Raw genomic sequence first — 22,216 nt, 5'->3', positions numbered from 1 at the left:
AAGGGGGATGAGCCCATAGCAGAAAGTATAAGTTAAAGGTAGGGGCATGGTTTAGAGCTCCATCCTTAGAGATGGGATTCCGGGCAATGCCAGAGCTGAAACCCTTGCCCACCTCTTCATTCAGCCAAGGATAGGGCTCATGTCCCTGCTCAGCAAGGCCTTCCAGTTCCCCTCTGCAGTTGGGCCAAAGTACTCATATTTTCTGGCTCCTTATTCTATTTCTCCTGCTTAATTATTACACATGATATTAGATTCCTATTTTTCAGAAAAAGTAAGTTATCACCTGTGACCCCCTCAAGTTCTTGATAATTTTGTGAATTCATCCTCACAAATCCTGTATTCATGTCTCTATTCTTCTTATTTTTTTAAAAATATATTTTATTGATTTTTTACAGAGAGAAGGGAGAGGGATAGAGAGTTAGACACATCGATGAGAGAGAAACATCGATCAGCTGCCTCCTGCACACTCCCTACTGGGTATGTGCCCGCAACCAAGGTACATGCCCTTGACCGGAATCGAACCTGGGACCCTTCAGTCCGCAGGCTGAAGCTCTATCCACTGAGCCAAACCAATTAGGGCGTCTCTCTTCTTCTTCACTTCAATCCCTCTACCCAGGCATGCTCTGGATTCCACCCCTCTCACTTAGGAACTTTGTTTCATCCTAAATCTTCTTGCACCTGTTCCCTGAAGTTCTCTCTCTGCAGTGGCTCCTCCCTGTTTAGTAAATTAACGTGTTCCACTGTCTCAGATCAAAGCAAACCAACCACAGAAGCTCTCTGTAGAGATCCTGTGAGCAGCTCTGGCTACTGCTAGAATCTTTCCCTTCATAAAATTATTACACATTTTATAGAGCATGCTGTATCTGGGACTCTGATAGGTGCTGGTGACACAGTTGTGACAATGACCGACTCACTTCCAGGCCCCATTGACTTCACTTCCTCATTTTCTGCACTCGGGCCTGTGGCAGGCTGGCACCCACCCCAACTGGCTGGGTCACAAATGAAATCCTTGACTCCCAAAGTCACACAAATGCCTGAAAGTGTTTGACCCTGGTGACCACTCATTCTTAAAATTCTTTCCTCCCATGTGTCTGGGACAACACTCTCTTCTGAATCTCCTCCTCCTTTGACTGTCTTGTAGACCTAACAGCACACTTGATAACACTGTCTGGATGATTCTATACGCATTAGGAATTTACATGATTCAAAACGAAACTCATATTTTCTCCCAATCCATCTCTTGCTGTCTCTGTGATTTCTTAGCCTGAAACCCCAGTCCATGCAGGCCTCCTCTCTCTCTCTCTCTCTCTCTCTCTCTCTCTCTCTCTCTCTCTCTCTCATAACACATGTTTAATGAAAACCTCCTAAATATATCTCCCTCCAGTCTTCAGCTCTACATTTCTGTGCTACTTTAATATCACAACTAGCCTTAACTTCTCTTCTGCCAGAGTGACCTTTCTGAAACACAAGACTGATTTGTTTACCTGGCTACCCAAAATCTTCCGTGGCTTTTATTTCCTAGAAATAAAATTCTTCAGCTCATACTATCTGCCTTCATGATCTGGATTCTGCCTACCTATCCAGCTACATCCACCACCCCAGGCATTTTGTGATCTGGAAACCATTACATACAGCGCTCCAACCTGCCAGGTGCTGTTCCAGCACCTGTGACTTTGCATATGCTGCTTCCTTTGCCTGACAGTTTCTGTCTTGTTAACCACCCCGCAATCTCAAAATGGCGACTTAAGACTCAGAAAACAGCACCCCCTCTGAAGGGGCTGACTTGCTCTACAAGTTCAATGTACCTTGTGTATACAGTTTAGGTCTTATCCCTTTGTACTGTAACTTACATGTCTGCTCTTGCTCCTACCTATGAACTCCTGAGGCCCAAAATGGTTTCCTCAGCATTAGGAATAGTGCCTAGCCCATAGCAGATACTCAATAAGTATTTGTGAAAGGAAGACTTAGTTAGTGAGAGAAAAAAACCCACAGAAAAAAAGAAATGGTATATAATGCATTAATTTCTCTGCCTAAGAAACCATTGCGTAGCTGCTCAGGTTAAAGACAAACTTTATATTCAGGCCATCAGAGAGATGGGAGGAGGTCAGAATGACTCAGGTTGTAAGTTGAGAATCAGCGGATGAATGTTGTATCATTCACTGAGAAAGGGAGCAGATGGGCAAAAGGACTAGGAAGAAATATAGGTATAGTTTTGGACATACTAAGTTTTTAGTGGTTAAGATACTTGAAATTCTAGCTCAGATTTTATATATATGTAATGTTATCTGTTGTCAACATTCAAAATGACTCAACATTCTGCTTTTTGCTGTAACTTTATCTATCTAATAAGCACTGAAAGTACAATATTAATCCTAGAGCATCAAGACTACAATGGTGGACTTGATTTAAAAATGGTTAAGGGGAGGTAATGACATTGACTATCAGAGGTAGGTGCAGACTACTTTGTCAACAGACTCCCAGTGCCAAACAAATAGTCTAATCCTATCTAATAAAGAGGGAATATGCTAACTGACCCTCACACTGTCACAAAGATGGTGGCACCCACAGCCAATAAGGAGGGAATATGCTAATTGACCGCCCCACCCTCAAAGATGGCAGCACCCACAGCCAATAAGGAGGGAATATGCTAACTTGACTGCCACGCCCTCAAAGATGGCGGCGCCCAGTCCCCTCAGCCCCACCAGGGCAGCAGGCATGCGGCAAGGCTGGGCCCAGGGGGCCCGGCCTTGCTGCGCGCCTGCCTCCGGAGTGCCCCAGTCCCCTCAGCCCCCCAGCCACCCAGGGTTGGCCCGAGGCTCAGGCAAGCCTTGGATGGCAGCTGTCCAGCTGCACAGGGCCAGCCCAAGGTGCAGGCAAGCCTCGGATGGCAGCTGCCCAGCTGCCCAGGGCCACCCGAGGCTCAGGTAACTAGGGCCGGCTGAGGCTTGCACTGCTGGCAGTGGCAGCAGCAGAGGTGTGATGGGGCACTGCCTTCCCCTGATTGCCAGGTCACCTCCCACCCCTGAGGGCTCCCGGGCTGTGAGAGGGGGCAGGCCAGGCTGAGTGACCCCCCCCCCCTTCCAGTGCATGAAATTTCATGCACCGGGTCTCTAGTTGTTAATAAAGCCATACATTGGCCACAACTTGACAATTGTGGGCAATATCCATAGAAACTTCCCTTCTCCTCCCAAGTACAATAAATAAATATGCTTTCCAAATTGATTTTGGGCCACAAAGGCCATAACCTCAGCCCTTCATCAGCCTTTCTCACACATTCTCTTGCACCCTCACCTCCAGTGAGTCTGGTAGGGAAATGAGAAAGCATGGCTGACTAAATAAAAAGCAGCCACAATTTGCTGCAGCAGGGGTGTGGTCATAAACAGGAACTATAAAAAAAGGAAGGTAAGAGGTGTCAGTTTCTTCTCTTTCAGTTCTGCCCACATAGCATGTTTTTAGCTTTATTCCATTCTCCAAAATGTTGGCATTTTTCATCCAGCATCCTGGCCTTCCTTTCCTTTCACCTTCCATTCCAGCGGCTCCTTTTGTTATACACTTGGCTTGCTCTCAATCTAAGCACTCAAGGGCCATGGTTTCATTGTTACTGGTACTTCCTAATTTCCTATTTCCTGACCACAAGTAATAAACTTCTGCAAATCTCTGTGTGTGTGTTTTTTTTGACACTAGTGTGTCCCCATGCATGAGAAAACCCTTACCAGTCCTCATGAGAATTCAACGATAAAAATTTACTGCTAACAATCTAACCAATTTAGCAGGTGCTTTGAAAATTAAGCCAAAATCTGAGTTTCTTGACTCACCCCTAATTGGTGTCCTCCATTCCTCAATGTTTTCTCCATGTATCATCTCTTTCTGGTTTTTTGAGTACCATGCTATTTTATTTTTAATTTTCTTAAATCCTTTAATAACTTTTAAGCCATTATAGTTATTTATTTACTTATTATTATTAAAAATATATCTTTATTGATTTCAGAGAGGAAGGGAGAGGGAGAGAGAGATGGAAACATCAACGATGAGAGAGAATCATTGATTGGCTGCCTCCTGCGAGCCCTCTCCTGGGGATTGAGCCCGCAACCCGGGCATATGCCCTTGACCAGAATGGAATCTGGGACCCTTCAGTCCATAGGCAGAAGCTCTATCCATTGAGTCAAACCAGCTAGGGCAAATCCTTGATTTCTAATTGTGAATTAGAATTTTGGTATCTTAGGTTTGCAAACGCTGATTTGCATAACTTGATACTTCCTTACATTGGTTTGTAATTGCACTTGCAAGCTGTGCCTTTCAAATAAGAGACGTTCACAACCTCTCATAGGAAGATTATAACATATCTGTGGTTTGTTCCGACACAGTTTCAAGGTATAGACTAAAGTTTCCACATAATTTCACTACCTCTATTAGTTTCACTTTTTTACCACATTAAGTAAATTCCTGTTTTTTCAGTAGTACAAATGAGGCAGAATAGTAAAAAGTAGGAAATTCTTTGGCCAGTAGAACAAGGAAAGTGAGACAGATAGCTGATTCCCATCCCACACCCTGACCCACCGGCCTCCTACTCTGCTGTACCACCACTCCTTTAAGCATTAAGCCCTTAGGACAATGAGGTTCTGATCAGCATCAAACAATCTTAGGAACAAAGCCTCCGGTCTGTTGACCAAAGAGACAGTATTTTTGTCAAACTAGAAATGACATCTAGGCCTCAGTTGTGTTTCAGCTCCTGGCCCAGAAAAGCAGCAAAACCAGACAAAGTCACGGCTTGGCTGACATCAGGACCAGATGCAATGACTAATGACCCCCTACCCTAGTGCCCATCAATCAGTAGAGATCACCACCCTGAAAGGACACACCTGGAAAGCTGATGAATATTCTATTGAGAATCTCCCCTGAGACCTTACTACACACCTAGGCTCTGTAGAGGAGAAAAATAATTTTCCCTCTTCTGGGTTCTTGACTGAGCCATCCAGGAAATAATCCTTATGCCAGATTAGAAAGAGGAAAACAAAAATCTAATAACATGTAAACCTCCTAGATATATGAGAGAGACCCAGAAAAACTGAGTAATTCACAAAAATGGCTAAAGCAACGACCTTAACTATCATATTCAGATGAAGACAAAAGATGATGTTGGAGTGGGGGATTGCATTAAGGGAAGTTACTAGGAAAAGCACAGTGTAACAAGAGTAAGGTTGTTATGCAGATTTAAGTTGTTGCCTGATGCACTGATGAGAATTTCTAGAGATAAAGTCATCCCCCTCTTCCTGGTCCAGTGAGGGAGACACATTTACAAAAGGAGATTTTAGAAAGGGTAACTTATTTGGTTTTCAGACCTCTCCTATTTCCTTCCTTCCTTCCTTCCTTCCTTCCTTCCTTCCTTCCTTCCTTCCTTACTCCCTCCATCTTTCTTTTTTTGCTTTGAAATATATATTTGTATTTTTAGTTTATTTTTCTATCACCATTTATCCCCTCCATGCCCTCTTCTGCCTCCACCCACCCCCTCCCCACTGTTTCTTTACCACACTGTTGTCCATGTCCATGAGTTCTCTGTCTACTGTTTCTTAAATTAACCAACCTAAAATAATCCTATGCCAAACAGACATGTTTGGGGGTGACAAATTCTGTGCCCCTACAACTCCTGGGCTACAAACCTGTACAGCATTTTACTGTGCTGCATACTGTAGGCAATTGTAATCTGCGTGATGCATTGCACTATGAGTTACAATGGCTATGATATCACTAGGCAATAGGACTTTTTCATCTCCATTACAATCTTATGGGATCACCATTGTCTATGCAGTATACTGAAATGTCATTTTGTCGCATATGACTGTATATAACCCCTACTGTATATAGCAGGCACTGTTCCTCACAACCTTTTTAAGAGACATCCTATATAATAAAAGGCTAATATGCAAATTGTCCCCTAGACCGGTAGTTCAACTGGGAGTTCCACCAGGGGCCTACCGGCCCTGCCCCTGGGCTGGCCCTGCCCCCATTCCCAATTGCCCCCCCCCCCCATCGGGGTGGGCCAGCCAGACCCCACCCGTGCACAAATTAGTGCACTGGGCCTCTAGTAGTATTATAATACCCATTTTACAGATGAGGAAATAGAGGCATAGAGGATTAGATAATTTACTTAAGGTCGCACAGTAAGTGTTGGTGCCAGGATTCAAACATGGGCATCCAGCTCCACGGTTTCTGTTTGTGGAGTTCAATACTACCTCTCTAACCCTATAGAGTTACTTTTAAAAAATGAATAACAGAATAAACTGAACATATGGAGCAACCACTGTAAGTGAATTTGAAATAAGAATGCCTTCAAAGTTAAAGGAGCAATTGAGATTGGTCTCAAACAAAGGTCTGCTAAGTCACCTTAAGGAGACTGAAAGACTCACAGGACAGTAAACTCCTTGACAGCCACATAAAGGTATTACCTATCTAGAGAGACAATCTGTTAGTCTCGGGTGGACACTGGTGAGCCATGGAAGCCTGGAAAAGGCAGTGCCCACAGTCAGGAGCTAGCATGCCAGGCGAGCACTGCCAGTGGAGGAGCTGATGGAAGTGTCGAGTCCTACTTGGAGGCAGATGAATCAGACCTCCATCTTTGAATCCCTCACATTATCTGCCCCTTGCAGTTTGAGTATAAGAACATGCCTGGAGCGGACTATGCAAATATCCAATCTGCTAAAAATTAACAACTGGTATTTTAGTGAGTAGACTTGTGTGTTTATCAGGGTGAAATCAGTTTCCTTGTATCCGATAAGCTCTGGAGCACTGGAAAGAATGAATTTCTGGAGTCTAGCCCTGCAAGTGCGAGGGCCAGATTTGGAACCAGTTTTACCAAGGCTCATGCCATCTTACAAGTCTCTTGGCAACCAACCCATCCCTTTCCCTAGTGACAGCCTAACTTCACTATACAAACAGTTTAGAAAAATTATCCAAGACATTAAAAACAAATAGGAGCATTTCAGTCTGGAAAGATAAAGCCAACACTATTATACATCTAAAATCTGTAATAGTTTGAGAGAGCGAGAGAGAGAGAGAGAGCTAGAATAAACATGCTAAAGAGGTTGTTTGTGGATAAATAGGTGCATCTTAGTGGATATAAAATCCACAGGGATGCCGAAACCGGTCTGGCTCAGTGGATAGAGTGTCGGCCTGCGGACTGAAAGGTCCCAGGTTCCATTCCGGTCAAGGGCATGTACCTTGGTTGTGGGCACATCCCCAGTAGGGAGTGTGCAGGAGGCAGCTGATCAATGCTTCTCTCTCATCGATGTTTCTAACTCTCTATCCCTCTCCCTTCCTCTCTGTAAAAAATCAATAAAATATATTTTTAAAAAATCCATGGGGATAAAAATGCATTCCCTTGAGTGTTTATTGTGTACTCACTAAATTCAAAGTACTGAGCAGGGCACTTCAGAGAAAACATGAAAAGCAAGTGGCGGCAAAGACTTGTTCTCTGTCCTCAGTTGCTGGAAATCTAGAAGGCAAGACAAAGCGCCAAAAACCGGCCTTGGACACGTGGTGACTAGGGGTGAAACAAAGGACACAGAGATCACATCTTTTGAAACAGTCAGCGTGGCCGTCACCAGCTGTCCTGCGACGCCATGTTAAGAAGTCTGTCCGTACTGCCGGGCACAGGGCTGGCAGGATGACGAGAAGCAGAAACGCCCTCACTTTCCACCTTGACTTCCAACCCACCTGGCATGGAGTCAGCTTATCTATCATTTGGGGAACTCAGTTTAAGAAGCAGTTGCTTGCCAGGCGATACCTTCTGGAATAAACAGTGTCCCATCTTCAGAAAAAAATAATGTCTCCTCCTCACTCCTCAGGCTGCCCCGCCTCCCATCTACAGAAATATTTAAAACAATCCTAACAATCCAAAAGAACAGAAAAGAGAGAGAAGTTTCAGCCAGTGTCCAAGGCACAAAAACCCTTTCCATATCTGGGGCACTCTATCTAGCCTGTCCCGGGTACGTGTGAATGAAGTCTCCCCGTGCTAGAAGGTGATGCCCACGGGAGCTCCCCAGTCCTGGGAAAGACCAGAATGTGGAGGTAAATCTAGTCAGGAGCCTGGGGGTGAGTCACTTCCGATCTCAGAAGCCCGGGCAGCTTAACAGACTGGGAAAACTTAATAGTAATAAGTGGGCAAGTTGTGAAAACAAAGGTCTTGATATCTGGTGGAAGGCAATGTAACAAGAATCAGTACACTCTTTTGGGAAGGGGTACGCACCCCTAAACTCCACCCTCTTCTTACCCAAGGTCGGCGCAGAAAAGGGATTATGAAGTAAAGCAAAATAAATCCTCTCTTTATATTACTTTTGAAGTCTTTCAGGTAGTTAATATTGATCTTATTCATTGGGAGTGAAAGTGACAAATCCAGGGTATTTTTTTTTTTTTTGCTTGTTTTTTTTCCGCAAAGGGTACAGATAATAGCCAATATCTCTAGGGGATAAAACCTGTTTTACTAAGAGGGGAGTAGTTAAGCAAACGCCCTTAAGCGTCTCAGCTCTGCCTTCCTATGCTGTGTATCTTCATGCAAATTACGGAATTTCTCTTAATTTCAATTTGTCTCATCTGTAGAATGGGGATAATAATCCTGTTTAGATGATTGACAATTAAGGGGGGAGGGGCGGGGGAAAGACAGCCCGGAATCATACCTCTCTGATGGGAATAAATATATTTAGATGTCCTCTGGCTGGCGCTTTGAGGACCGGCCGGGCTCAGCAAGCCGAGTGGTGCAGGAGTGAACCGATGTGTCTGCCAAGAACTCTGGCCAACACTTTTTAAGTTCGCAGGAGCACACACCCTTGTGCTTCTCCCGGGCCGGCCCGGAGCCACCCGGCGCGGGAGCGAGCCCTGTCAGTGCCCCGCAGAGGCGCAGTCCGTGGTTCCCACCCAGAACCCGACACCCGCGGGAAGTACACCTGGCGGGACCCCGGGCTCGGCTGGAGCGCACGGCGGCGCTGGCTGAGCGCGCGCGGCGGGCCGCGGGGGCCTCTCCCGGGGCGCGCGCGGCTCACCTGCCAGGCTGGGCGGCACTGCGGCGGCCAACAGCAGCAGCAGCAGCAGCGGCGGCGGCGGCGGGGCCGACGGCGCGGGCAGCCGGAGGGACATCGCTCTGCGGCCGCGACCTCGGCTCGGATGGACCAGGCGGCGGCAGTGGCAGCTGTTGGAAGAGCGGCTCGTGAGCCGGCAGCGTGGCGCCCGTCTCAGAGTTGGCGCGCCCTTAACTTTCCTCTTTCATTAGTTCTGCTGGTTTGGGGCTTTTGAGGGCGAGGAAGCCTCACGTGGCCTTGGGAACAACCTTCGCCCTAGGGTGCCTTAGTCTGGGAAAGGCGGGTCCTTCCAGACCCTCTAGCGCCCAGTGGGCCGGGCTGGGAAAGTTCCCCAGCTGCACGGCTGGGATTTGGCAACGTTACGCACCACTTTCTCTGCACTCGTCGGCAGTTGTGCAGCCCCAGGTTTGTACAAACCAGTTCAGGTCAGCCCCGCTAGCCTCCGTCTCCAGGGCCGGCCACTCCTCTGCAGCAGCGGGAAGAGGCACCCTGCGCAATGGGGAAATGCATGCCCCTGCCTACGCGCAGCTGGGATTCTTGGCCATTCCGGACTGGTCTCCACAGGTCCTGTATCCCTCCGGGATCAGCGCCCCTCCAGCCCAGGCTGTTCAACCCAAATCCATCTGCTGCTGCTCAAGACTTTTTGATCGTTTGCTTTTCTCTTCATTGGCTGGAGCCTCCACTGGAGAGTGATCCGGACAGGGCTGTGAAGTCCCCATTTCGGTGCAGAGTCCGTTGCAAGTGACATTGTGAAGTAGGCAAAACTATGCCTTTGAGTGACATTGTGAAGTTGGCAGAGGGTGCCCTAGGTGACATTGTGAAGTAGGCAAAAGGTATTTTATTCATTCAATAAGCATTTATTGAGCCCATCTTGTGGGTCAGGTACCAGTGGTTTTAGAACAAGAGCATGCCCTGCCACAGCCAAGAAGGGACAAAGCCATGCAAATACACAGGTACTCCGAGGTTGCCATCAGTGCAGTGGTTCCCAACGTGGGGCACACGCCCCACAGGGGGGTAATTTGATTTTAAGGGGGGCAATTCGAGAATGAGTTATTAACAGTGAATTTTTTTGCATTTCTTATGGTTCTAGGGGCCTCATATACAGTATATAAATATATATTGTGACATATTTATGCATTTCAGTTCTCTATGATGTTTTGAAACTGCTATTTTTTCATATCACTTCATATTATTATTTTTTAAACAATTTCGTAGTGATTTCTTCCTCAGGACTTCAATTGTCCTTAAATTCTTTTATTTTTCTCTTTCATGGATGTCACGTTCTCTGGAAGCCTGTTTAGACCAAATTGATGGCCTTTTAGGCTTCCTCCACATGAATAGGAGTTCACATTTTGAATAACAAGAATTATATGTCACGGGGGCAGCAGGGGGGGCATCAGGATTTCAGAGATGCTTAGGTGGGGCATGGCCAAAAAAAAAAAAGGTTAGAATGGAGCTGTGCTGAAGGTACAGTGAGGGGACCCAGGGCGGGACAAGCCACCACAGAGGTGGGGCCTAGGCACCCACTCTTCTCCCTTGGACTTTCTCCCAAGCTTAACTGAAACGTTAAGGGGAGATGTGAAGGAAAGACAACCTATTTCCTCTAGCGGGAAATACGTTGAAAGGAGACTTGACTTGGGGTGGTGAACACCACAATACAACGTACAGACAGTGTATTACAGAATTGTACACCTGAAATCTATATAATTTTATTAACCTATGTCACCCCAATAGATTCAATTTAAAAGATTATTAGAAAGGATACAAAACAATTACTCCAAACCTCTGTGCAAATTTTTAAACACAAGTCCTGAGTCATAATTTTGTCCAGTTACCTATCACAGTACCGGGATAATAATGTCATTTCATGAATGAAGGAATTGAGGGCATTGTAAAAACTGCACACTTTCCTTCAAGTTGGAAAATAAAAGTGAAGGAAAATAATGAGCATTTGGTTGTGCCATGTTGAGAAGAGAACTGCATTAGTGCATTCAAAGAAGTTGTTCCACCCAAAGACTGTAGTCCTGCTATCCTGTACTCCCTTCCCCACCTTACCCTTGCAACCTCTGGAGCCCGGTGTTCAGACGCCGTCATGTATATGAGAAGGCCTGGTGTGAGCTATGAGACACTTATTCATCTGTTATTTGGTGACCAAATGTTTGTTGACTTCCATGTCCAGGCATAGGACAGATAGACAAAGCTTCTGCCCTCACGGAGCTTGCATTCTAGTGGGGGAAACAAATTATACTTAGAAACAAATTAATTGGACCAGGGTTTCTCAGCCCCAGCACTATGACATTTTGGTCCATATCATTCTTTGTTGTGGGGGATTCTTCCATGCATCACCTGGTCTTTGTCCTCTGGATGCCAGTATGACCCCCACTCCCAACTTGTGACTATCAAAAATGTCTTCAGATATTACCATGTTCCCTTAAAAGGCAAAATTACCCTCCGTTGAAAATGACTGAATTAGATGAAGATGAACCTTGCCTCCTTTAAGTTGTGCAGGGTTTGTATATCTGGGAAGGAAATGAACAGCAAAACTTATACCAAAGCTGAGAGGAGGGTCCACAACGGTGTTGACCGTGAAATGTTTTTATTACTTCTATAGTAGACCACTGTGGTTTGGGGCTGCTTACCGTCCATTACTCTACACCGGGTACCAATTTTTCATGAATGTGGACTCCACTGGTTTAGAAGTTTCAGCGAACGGGGGAGGAAGTAAGTTTCCACCAAGAGACACAATAATAATTGCATGGAATTGGAATTTAAAATTGCTGCCTGGTCTCTATTGTGTTCTTTTTGGGGGGGGGAGATGGGCAAGAATAGGATTACAGTGTTAGAGTGATCGAGCCTGACTATTGAATGGAATCAACATTGTTTCACAGAAGGAGAAGGGAGCAATGAAAGGAGCTCAGGGGAGTTCTTTACTTATATCACCATGTCCTATTGAAATGGATCCCAAAGTGCTGTCACCTCATCTAGGCAGCACCACCAGGGACTTAGGTTCCACACCCAATGGACAAAGAACCCCAATAAGCTGAAATGCTGATGCAGAGCAAGGAGGGCATGGAAAGAAGATGGAGAAGTCATGAATATCTACAGCTGGGTGACCAGTTGTAGAAACAGAGACAGTGGCCTCTGTACTTCTTACTGTAACATATATATGGTGGATTTAAAATTTTACATTTCCAGAATGAAATGTATATAAGGTAAACTTGTTTCTTTTCTAAAAGGTATAATTAATTTAGCACTCAAACACTTATCCACTGATGGCAGACGTTTTATAATGCCAAATTTAAGGTATTTGGGCTAAGTTCTTAGCATCCTTTGCCTCCTCCTTACCCTTTTCCTTGACGTTGGTTTTAGTTGCAGGGGCTTATGCATGACCTGATATCGGATAAAGGGCATCTGCTCTGTGAGTTATTCTCTTTGCTTAGTAGCCTCCGGTGAAATGTAGCCTCTCTCTTCTTTTTTTTTTTTTTAATAAATATTTTATTGAGTTTTTACAGAGAGGAAGGGAGAGGGAAGAGAGAGTTAGAAACATCGATGAGAGAGAAACATGAATCAGCTGCCTCCTGTATACCCCCTACTGGGGATGTGCCCACAAGGTACACGCCCTTGACCGGAATCGAACCTGGGACCCTTCAGTCTCCAGGCCGACGCTCTATCCACTGACCCAAACCAGTTAGGGCAGCCTCTCTCTTCTTGTCCTCATTGCGGTGTGCAGGGATCCACTGTTAACATTTCTGGCTCTTGGCCTCAGGTCTAGATTCCTACACACTTTGTGTATTAGTTAGGGTAATGCTAGTGTTAACAAAAATTCAAAAAGAAATTAAAAGAGTTTTATTCATATACTAGAGGCCTGGTGCATGAAATTTGTGCATGGGGGGTGTCCCTCAGCCAGGCCTGCACCCTCTCCAATCCGGGACCCATCGGGGGATGTCCAACTGCCGGTTTAGGCCTGATCCCGCTTTTGGGCCTAACCCGGCAGTTGGATATCCCTCTCGCAATCCAGGACCACTGGCTCCTAACTGCTCACCTGCTTGCCTGCCTGATTGCCCCTAACCCCTCTGCCTGCCTGCCTGATTGCCCCTAACTGCCCTCCCCTGCCGGCCTGATCGCCCCTAACCGCTTCTGCCTCAGCCCCCGCCACTGTGGCTTTGTCCGGAAGGAGGACTGGACAACTGGAAGAAGTCTGGTCAACCCGGTCTAATTAGCATATTATCATTTTATTAGAATTGATGATTTGCAAATCAGAGAACGTAGCCCTCAGTATGAATCAAAGACACCCTCTGAGTTGGAAGGTGGGGAGTGAGAAATGGGGAGGGGAGAGAAGAACATAGTTTTTATCTTACATATTTATTATTTTTTTATTGTTGACACTATTAGAGATGTTCCCATTTTCCACCTCCCTTTGCCCACCTCTAACCAGCCCCCAGCTCCCCCTCCCCTGGCCTTCACCACACGGCTATCTGTATCCATGGCTACATATGTATGTTCTTTGGCTAATCTCTTCACCTTTTTTTATTCAGTCTTCCCCAAACCCTCCTCCCTTTTGACCTTTGTCAGTTTGTTCCATGTATCCATGCCTCTGGTTCTATTTTGTTTGTCCCTTTATATTGTTCATTATTTTTCACATTTAGTGAAGTCATATTTATCTTTCTCTGACTGGCTTATTTTTTTTTGCCATAATAATTCCTGGTCCATCCATGCTGTCACAAAGGGTAAGAGTTTCTTCTTTTTTACAGCTGCATAATAATCCACGGTGTAAATGTACCACATCTTTTTATCCACTCATCTATTTATGGGCACTTGGGCTGTCTCCAGATGTTGGCTATTGTAAATAACTGCTATGAGCATAGGAGTGCATATATTCTTTCTGACCGGTGTTTCTGGATTCTTAGGATATATTCCCAGAGGTGGGATTGTTGGGTCAAAAGGCAATTCCATTTTTAATATTTAGTGAAACTCCATACTGTTTTCCACACTAGTTGCACCAGTCTGCATTCCCACCAGCAGTGCACTAGGGTTGCCTTTTCTCCACGTCCTCACAAAAACATAGTTTTTAAAAGAAGCATGGCTAGGGAGACAAGGTTGTAAACTTCCATCATTCATTTCTGATTGGTGGGGGCAACTGAACTTTCAATGGCATGAACAGTGGGAAACATACGATTCAGCATTTATCAATGTCCTAATGTCAGTTTGGGTTCACAGAACAAAGGCCTTTGGTCCAGCGGTTCCAGTACAAGGAGTGTTGCTTATCAGTTGCACAGGGGGTATGATTTACCAAACAGCACAATCAGCCCAGGGGGCTGCTTGCCCTGCAGGTGGTTTCGGGGCCCAAAAGGGCAAAGTCATGCCTTGTCAGCAGCTTCAGAGCTCAAGCTGCAAAAATCCACATGTTGGGCCACAAGCTATGGTATTAAGAGTTCTTCTAAGTCATCACTAGCTACAATGACAAACTCTAAAAGTTCAGTAGGTAAATGCAACAGAAATTAATTTCTGGTTGATATTCAAACTCAATGTGGGAGTTCTTAATTGGTAGGTGGCTTTTCTGCATGTAGGAATTTTGGAACCCAGCCTCCTTTTATCTTCCATTGTTTCCTAAGGCAGAGGTTTCCAATCTTTCTTGGTTCATAGTGCCCTTAGAATCTCAATATCGTATTCTTGGGGCTGCAGGCGACAAGAAATATCTAACACTTCCTTTAACCCTTTGCACTTGGATGTCGAGTTTGACTCGACACGGTTAGCATTAGAATAAAGGAATCGAGAAAAAAGCAAGCGAGTGCAAAGGGTTAAATAGTTATGGACAATTTAATAATAGTAGTAATTTGCTCAGTGTCCTGGATAGTACTATATTTTCCTCAAAAATTTGTAATACCCCCTTATCTGTGGTTTCGATTTCCATGGTCTCAGTTACTTGCAGTCAACCATGGTCCAAAAAAAATTAAATGGAAAATTCCAGAAATAAACAATTCATAAGTTTTAAGTTGTGTGCTGTTCTGAGTAGCGTGATGAAATCTCATGCCATCCTGCTCCATCCTGCCCAGGATGTGAATCACCCCGTGTCCAGCATCTGCACGCTGTATACACTCCCTGCCTGTTAGTCACTCAGTAGCCTTCTCAGGTATCAAATCGACTGTTGCAGCACCGCAGTGCCTGTGTTAATGTCACCCTTATTTTACTTAGTAATGGCCCCAGAGTGCAAGAGCAGTGACGCTGCAATTCGAATATGCCAAAGAGAAGCTGTAAAGTGCTTCCTTTAAGTGAAAAGGTGAACGTTCTCTACTTAATGAGGAAAGAAAAGAGTCACATGCTGAGATTGCCGAGATCTATGGGAAGTGTCCATCTTGTATTTGTCTAATTGTGAAGAAGGACAAAGAAATTCTTGCTCATTTTGCTGTCGCACCTCAAACTCAAAAGTTACAGCCACAGTGCATGGTAAATGCTTAGTTAAGAAGGCACAGGCATCACATTTGTGAGCGGAAGATATGAATAGAAAATTTGTTCTGATTGACAGCAACGTGTTACACCAGAAAATACTGAGCCCATATGAAGACTTCAGCAAGGGATCCCCTGAAACAAGTGACCACATTCACCTTTTATTACAGTATATTTTTGCAAGTGTTCTATTTTATTATTAGTTATTGTTAGTCTCTTACACATATAGGAAACATCTATAGTTTGGTACTATGCAATTTCAAGCATCCACTGGGGGGGGGGGGGGGGGCGGCGTGTCTTAGAAAGTATCCCAAATACCAATTTTGGTTCATTATAGTGTTTTCTATTGATATTACACTTTCCTGCCAATATTTAATATCTCCTATGCATCCCCAGTGAATTCACTGTGATTGTCAAACTATATGGGGGAACCATGACCCTAAGGCTTGGAGTCTTTTTTTAATAACTGTTGTGTTATTTTCATTCAACCTATTTCTTTCAAGCATTCTATATTTTTATTTTATTTTAAAAATATGTTTTTATTGTTTTTAGAGAGGAAGAGAGAGAGAGAGATAGAAACATCAATGAGATAGAAACATTGATTGGCTGCCTCCCGAATGCCCCCCACTGGGGATTGAGCCCATAACTGGGGCATGTGTCCTGACCAGGAATCAGACTAGTGACCTCTTGGTGCATGGGTCAACGCTCAACCCCTGAACCACACTGGCTGGGCTTGGAGTCTTTTTTTTTTTTCAAGCAATCGAGCATTTAATCTGAGGCATCTCTATGGAAACAAAAGAAAAACAAAGGTGAATGATTGGAGCAGACAATAATCTCGGTTTCTGAGTTTGGAAGGCAGGCAGTCAAGATTTCTATATGCCTGTCTTGAACATCTTCAGATGGAGTGAAGGCGGCAGCTGCAGTCTGATAGATTCTCCTAGTCTGCAGTTTGAAAGTCAGTGGGTTTGGAGTCTTTTCTTCCAGCCAGAAGAAGGGGAAAGAGTATGGGGAAAGCACTCCTACTTCTTCATCATCTCTGTTCACAATCCACTGGCAATAACCACACATCTTGCCATACATGCTCAAGAGGCTGGGAAATGCACCCTCCAGCCAGGATGTCACCTCTTGGTATGGAAACAAGAACACACATTTTGGTAGGCACCCGCTATTTCTGAACTCTTGGCCACCTCTTCATGCAGAGTCGGGTTCTATTGGGTCCTTTGGCTCATTCTCAGGTCCCTCTGAACCCTAAGGTATGGCAATGGGGACTTAGAGATACTCTGGTTTAGTGTGTGTCAAACAGTGAGACTACCCTCGGATTCATCTCCCCAAACATCTCCCTCAGTCGTTGCTACTCTACAGCTCAAGTGCATGTGGGACACAGAACTCTTTCTCAAGGTTTGCAAGCCTGTGGCTACATTCTGGAAAGTTTAAACACAATCTCCTCAGCTCTGGTATTTCTAGACCTACCTTGAATTTCTATGACCAAATATGTCCCCACCCCACCCCACCCATCAAGCAGGCAACGCATGTCCTGGAGGAAGGGTGGTGCTGGGCCTTTCATCAACCCACTATGTATTTCCTTTTATTTTTAAAATTTCTTTCATTCCTAACCAACGAGCTACCAGGCCAGGGCTGTATTTGCTTCAAACTTTTTACTTATTTGAATAGAAACGAATTCAACCCGTATTCCAATTTAATGTTGTTGAATATATTTTATGTCCTTTTATTTCAGTCTGTGTCTTTGAAATCTCAAAATATTTTTCTCTCTCAGATGCATAGATTTTACATTTTAATGGCCTTCAACACACACTATGGCTTCTTTCTACTGAAGACCTCAGAAAGCTTCACATTTTTGCTTTCATCTTTCAATATTTTTGTTTTTTCTTCCCTTGAGCAATAAGCCATAGACTCTTAGAATAAGTTTAATGGTGGAAGATTTACTAAGTTAAACAAGAACTTCTCAGAAGAAAAATGTGTAGGGTAATATTTTTAGACTACTGTTCAACTATTCTTCTGTATATTTACTTCTGTAATGAATTTTCCTTTTATGTACTATGTTTTTGTCCTACATTATTGTGTGTAGGTTGTTTTGGTAGTTAAACATAGAATTTGGTCCTTAAGTTTTAGAATACTGCATTCAGATTGCCGCAGAGCCAAAGAAAGAATGGACATCCTTCAGAAATCCTGGGTTTGGGCTTGATGCTTGTGGAGCTTGCTTTGAGCAATTATAAAACAATTCTGTACTGACTTCCTAACCTCTTTGCTTTTTATTTGACTGCCTCTTATATAAGCTTCCATCTACTATAATTTCCAGATTGCTGGTGTCTTTTAAATTGAGTACACAAAAGAGGGTCTGTCATTGGTTAGTGATTGTAAAGCTACTAGCATGTCCTGGCTTGAGGACCATGGTATAAGGGTGAGATGTGAACCAGGAATGGGTTGACTGTAGCAGGAAAGGTGGTGGTTAAGAGAGGTTTCTGTACAAGTTGAATACTGCTTAGATGGTTTAGTATAATTTTACTAGAGGCCCAGTACACGGATTCGTGCACTGGTGGGGGGCATGGCCTGTGGGATTGGCCCGCTGTGGGAGCGCCACTCATCCTGGTCAGCAAGCAGTGCTCTCACTGTGGGAGCGCACTGACCACCAGGGGGCAGCTCCTGTGTTGAGCGTCTTCCCCCTGGTGGTCAGTGTGCATCATAGCAACTGGTCGACCGGTTATTCTGGTCATTCTGCTGTTCGGTTGCTGGGCTTTTATATATATAGATTCTCTCCACATGACAAACATGAACCTTTCACCCTGCTGATATCTTTATCCCCATCTTTTACCTCCAAAGAGGCTGAAAAAAAGCGCTGGAAGAGTTTTAAGGCCATGAGCATTATCTGCATTGTTTAAGGGATGTAATTTTTTTTTTTTTGCCTGACAGTTCCTTTTTCATAACTTCTCTACCTCTTTTCTACCTCTTTCCTAATCTGAGTGGCTACATCCTGAAGGAGCTGCCACCAACTTCCTCTATTTACCTTTCTTCTCTCCCACTCTTAATATCTTACTATCTGCTTTCATTCTATGGACAGTAGTACAAATGCCAAATAAAAACAATAAGCAAAACACACTTCTTATTGTTGTTCAAACTTGACTGGAGATGCACAATATTCCTGTATTAAATGTCCCAAATCTTTCTTAGGTTACGGGAAAGGACTAAAGCCTGAATGGTACATAAAATCTCTCTATATAAAAGGCTAAGTGGCCAACCATACATAAGTTCGACCGTCCGACTGACTGATCAGCTGGTACATATGATGTGCACCGGCAATTTAAAAATAAGCGTTGACTCGCCCATATTGCAGTAACGTAATTACCACACAAATCTTTCTTCTAATTAATTTCCTTTCAATGTGCACAAATCTATGCACCAGGCCACTAGTGAGTAAATTAGAAGTGCTTGAGCCTGGCCTGAGAGGCTTATTTGGTTGAGCATCGTCCTGTGCACTGAAAGGTTTCAGGTTCAATTCCTGGTCAGGGCACATACCTGGGTTGCAGGTTTAGTCTCTGGTTGGGGCATGTACAGAAGGCAACCAAACAATCTCTCTCTCTCTCTCTCTCTCTCTCTCTCTCTCTCTCTCTCTCTTTCTCTCTCTGTCTCCCCCTCCCTTCTTCTCTAAGCTTGTCCTTGGGGGAGGATTTTTTTTAAGTTCTTGATAAATATTCAATAAATCTGTCTGTTACTGATATTTTAAAATGAATACAACAAGAAGACAGATCTTAGGCAGTTAATTCTTGGAAAGTGGCTAGAAATTAACATTTAAATGTAACCCAGGGTCAAAACTCTAGAAAAGGTGACTAGGAAAATATCCTATTTCAGTTTAGTTGGTAAATTAGATGAGCATCTCCTGGATACAGGGAGCTGAGTTAAAACTGTGCGTATCAATCTTCCAGACAACTGTAGTCTGAGAAGGGAGTTCTGAGGGAGTGGTGCCAGGGAAAATTTGAATACTCTCTCTGTTGAGAACCACATGCTGCTAGCTCTTTCAATTTATTTTTTATTTTTATTTTATAAAATATATTTTATTGATTTTTTACAGAGAGGAAGGGAGAGGGAGAGAGAGTTAGAAACATCAATGAGAGAGAAACATCGATTAGCTGCCTCCTGCACACCCCCTATTGGGGATGTGCCCGCAACAAAGGTACATGCCCTTGACTGGAACCGAACCTGGGACCCTCACTCCGAAGGCCGACGCTCTCTCCACTGAGCCAAACCAGTTAGGGCTAGCTCTTTCAATTTAAAGATGAGTGATCAGAAACAAGAACCAGCACAACATGGAGTATTTTTTATAATATATTTTATTAATTTTTTACAGAGAGGACGGGAGAAGGATAGAGAGTTAGAAACATCGATGAGAGAGATGCATCGATCAGCTGCCTCCTGCACACCCCCTACTGGGGATGTGCCCGCAACCAAGGTACATGCCCTTGACTGGAATTGAACCTGGGACCCTTCAGTTCGCAGGCCGACGCTCTATCCACTGAGTCAAACCAGTTAGGGCATTTTTAAAATATTGTAGAATGAGGGGAAGGGGATCTCATCTTGAAATCTCAGATTTCTAAAAGCTACCAATTTTCAGAACCAAAGGAAAATTTTAGAAAGTGTTTTAGCATCTTCTATAGGATATTAGAAAGATATAGCCTCTATTTACTAAAAGAAGAAAGTTTATAAAGAAAAACAGGTTGAAAAGAAAATTCATGAGATGAAAAGGGAGATGTATGGAATAAGAAACAGTTCGTTTATAGAAAACTAAAATTTAATAGTAGAATTTACATTTGCTACTGGAGGGTGATAGTAAAGAGCAAAATATAACACTGTTGAAGACTGAGCCAGTAATTTGAAGGACAGAGTGATGAGGCCTCCAAACAATAGAGGGAGAAGAAAAACACAAAAAGGAAGATGAGAGACACAAACGACTTTAGAAACCACCCTAAGAATGATATGTGTTCCTGAAGATGAAATTGAACTAATTGGAATCAAAATACTATGAAGAAAACTTTCCTGAGCTAAATAAACAAGTCTGAGTGTTTCTCCTAAAATGATGTAACGGAAGGTGCACATCACCTATGTAGTCGTTTTGGCAAAAATATTTAACTCGGAATCAAATAATGAAGATAAAATCTGGCTTCAACCAGGTTCATGGGCATGTGGCAAGTGCCATCAAATATAGCCCACCCTTAGGAGAGACCCATGCTTGGTTTAATCGTTTGTTTTCACTGTCTTGAAATTCTTACTAATTTCTGAACAAAGCACCATTCATTTTCATTTTGTACTGGGCCTCACAAACTATTTAGCCATTAATCCAGACTGTTAGCTACAAGATAACTAGCTTATATTATTTTTAAAGATGTCAGTTACTTAATAGACAAGGCCTTTCTCCCAGGAAAAAAAACATGAAGGAAATACTCATCTGGATTAAAGGCAGTAAGGAGATGTGACAACCAATGTGTGATCTTTAACTGGATCCTGAATGGGGTGTGTGTGTGTGTGTGTGTGTGTGTGTGTGTGTGTATCTATAAAAGATCTTTTTGGGGAGAACATTTGGAGAAATTTTATTTATTTTTATTTATTTATTTATTTATTTAAAAATATTTTTATTGATTTCAGAGAGGAAGGGAGAGGAAGAGATAGATAGAGACATCAATGATGAGAAAGAATCATTGATTGACTGCCTCCTGCATGCCCCCTACTGGGGCGTGTATCCTGATGGGGAATTGAACTGTGACCGCTTGGTTCATAGGTCAAAGCTCAACCACTGAGCTATGCTGGCTGGGCCATTTGGAAAGATTTAAATAAATAAGGACCATATATTAGATGGTATTGAATATTTTAGAATTGTTGGGTATGAAAACAGTATTGTGGATGTGCAGAAGGATGTTCTAGTTTCTAGGGGACATAAGTGTGGTAGTGTCATGACGTCTGCAACTTACTTTCAAATGGTTTGGTAAAATAAATATACCTATGGAAAGAAGTAAAATAAATGTGCCCCCTCCCCCAAGAATCCTTTCAGCAAACTTTTTTTTAAGGGATAGCTTTTAATGGCTCTTTTTTTCATTGGCTTCCGAGCTGGCTTTTACATCTCCCGAACCTCCCTTTCTGTGCTTCCTCCAATACCTAAGCTCTGGGAGCCTCCTACCTCTCCTCTCTCAGCAGCCAGCACATTCCTTCTCTTAAGCACAATGTATCTCAGGTTTAGATCCATCACATCAATCTAGGGGCCCTGGAGCTAAACCTTTCTTCACCTTTCAGGCTTATCAGAGCCTTCTCTCAACAAAGATGAGTCTCTCTGTAGGAGTAATTACATACTAGTTATTAAGAAAATAGTAGATACTAAATTGGTACAAAGGCAAACCAACAAAAACAAATGAACAAACAATAACCAACAAAAACCAATGGACGCAATGCCCCGTGTGGCGGGGAGCGAGGCGGGGGGGGGGGGGGGGGGGGGGAGTAAGGCATGTGGAGGGGGGGGTAAAGGAGGCCAGGAGAAGGTCAATGGGGAAAAAAATGAGACATATGTACTACTATTTGTAATACTTTAAACAATAAAATAAAATAAAAAACAACAACAAAACAAGCAAAAGCACTGTGAACATTCCAGTGTGTGTGGAGGGAGGGAGGGAGATGGAAAATGTTACCTAGAAAGTATTATGAATCAG

The 22,216-nt window shown here is 43.7% G+C and overlaps 1 protein-coding gene and 1 long non-coding RNA gene across 4 annotated transcripts in view; one reads left to right on the top strand and one right to left on the bottom strand.

The window, feature by feature from the left end:
• Positions 1-9,126, bottom strand: part of PLBD1 (phospholipase B domain containing 1) — a 48,449-nt gene extending 39,323 nt beyond the window's left edge. The window contains exon 1 of the mRNA XM_054719255.1: positions 9,033-9,126. Within this exon, the coding sequence (XP_054575230.1) occupies positions 9,033-9,126 (94 nt within the window). The remainder of the gene's footprint in view (positions 1-9,032) is intronic.
• LOC114231135 (uncharacterized) overlaps positions 1-22,216 on the top strand; it is a 54,870-nt gene that overhangs the window by 21,146 nt on the left and 11,508 nt on the right. For 2 of the 3 annotated variants that reach the window (XR_003617110.2, XR_008556637.1), the window contains exons 1-2: positions 9,464-10,021; positions 15,261-15,512. This is a non-coding gene — a long non-coding RNA (uncharacterized LOC114231135). Of the gene's footprint in view, positions 1-9,463; positions 10,022-15,260; positions 15,513-22,216 lie in introns of those variants that run through there. The other variant, XR_008556638.1, reaches the window with a different exon arrangement.

The sequence above is a fragment of the Eptesicus fuscus genome, chromosome 7 (assembly GCF_027574615.1).
Source record: "Eptesicus fuscus isolate TK198812 chromosome 7, DD_ASM_mEF_20220401, whole genome shotgun sequence".
NCBI classification, from domain to species: Eukaryota; Metazoa; Chordata; class Mammalia; order Chiroptera; family Vespertilionidae; genus Eptesicus; species Eptesicus fuscus.
The sequence above is the reverse complement of the archived record's forward strand: the minus strand, read 5'-3'. Positions and strand labels throughout refer to the sequence as shown.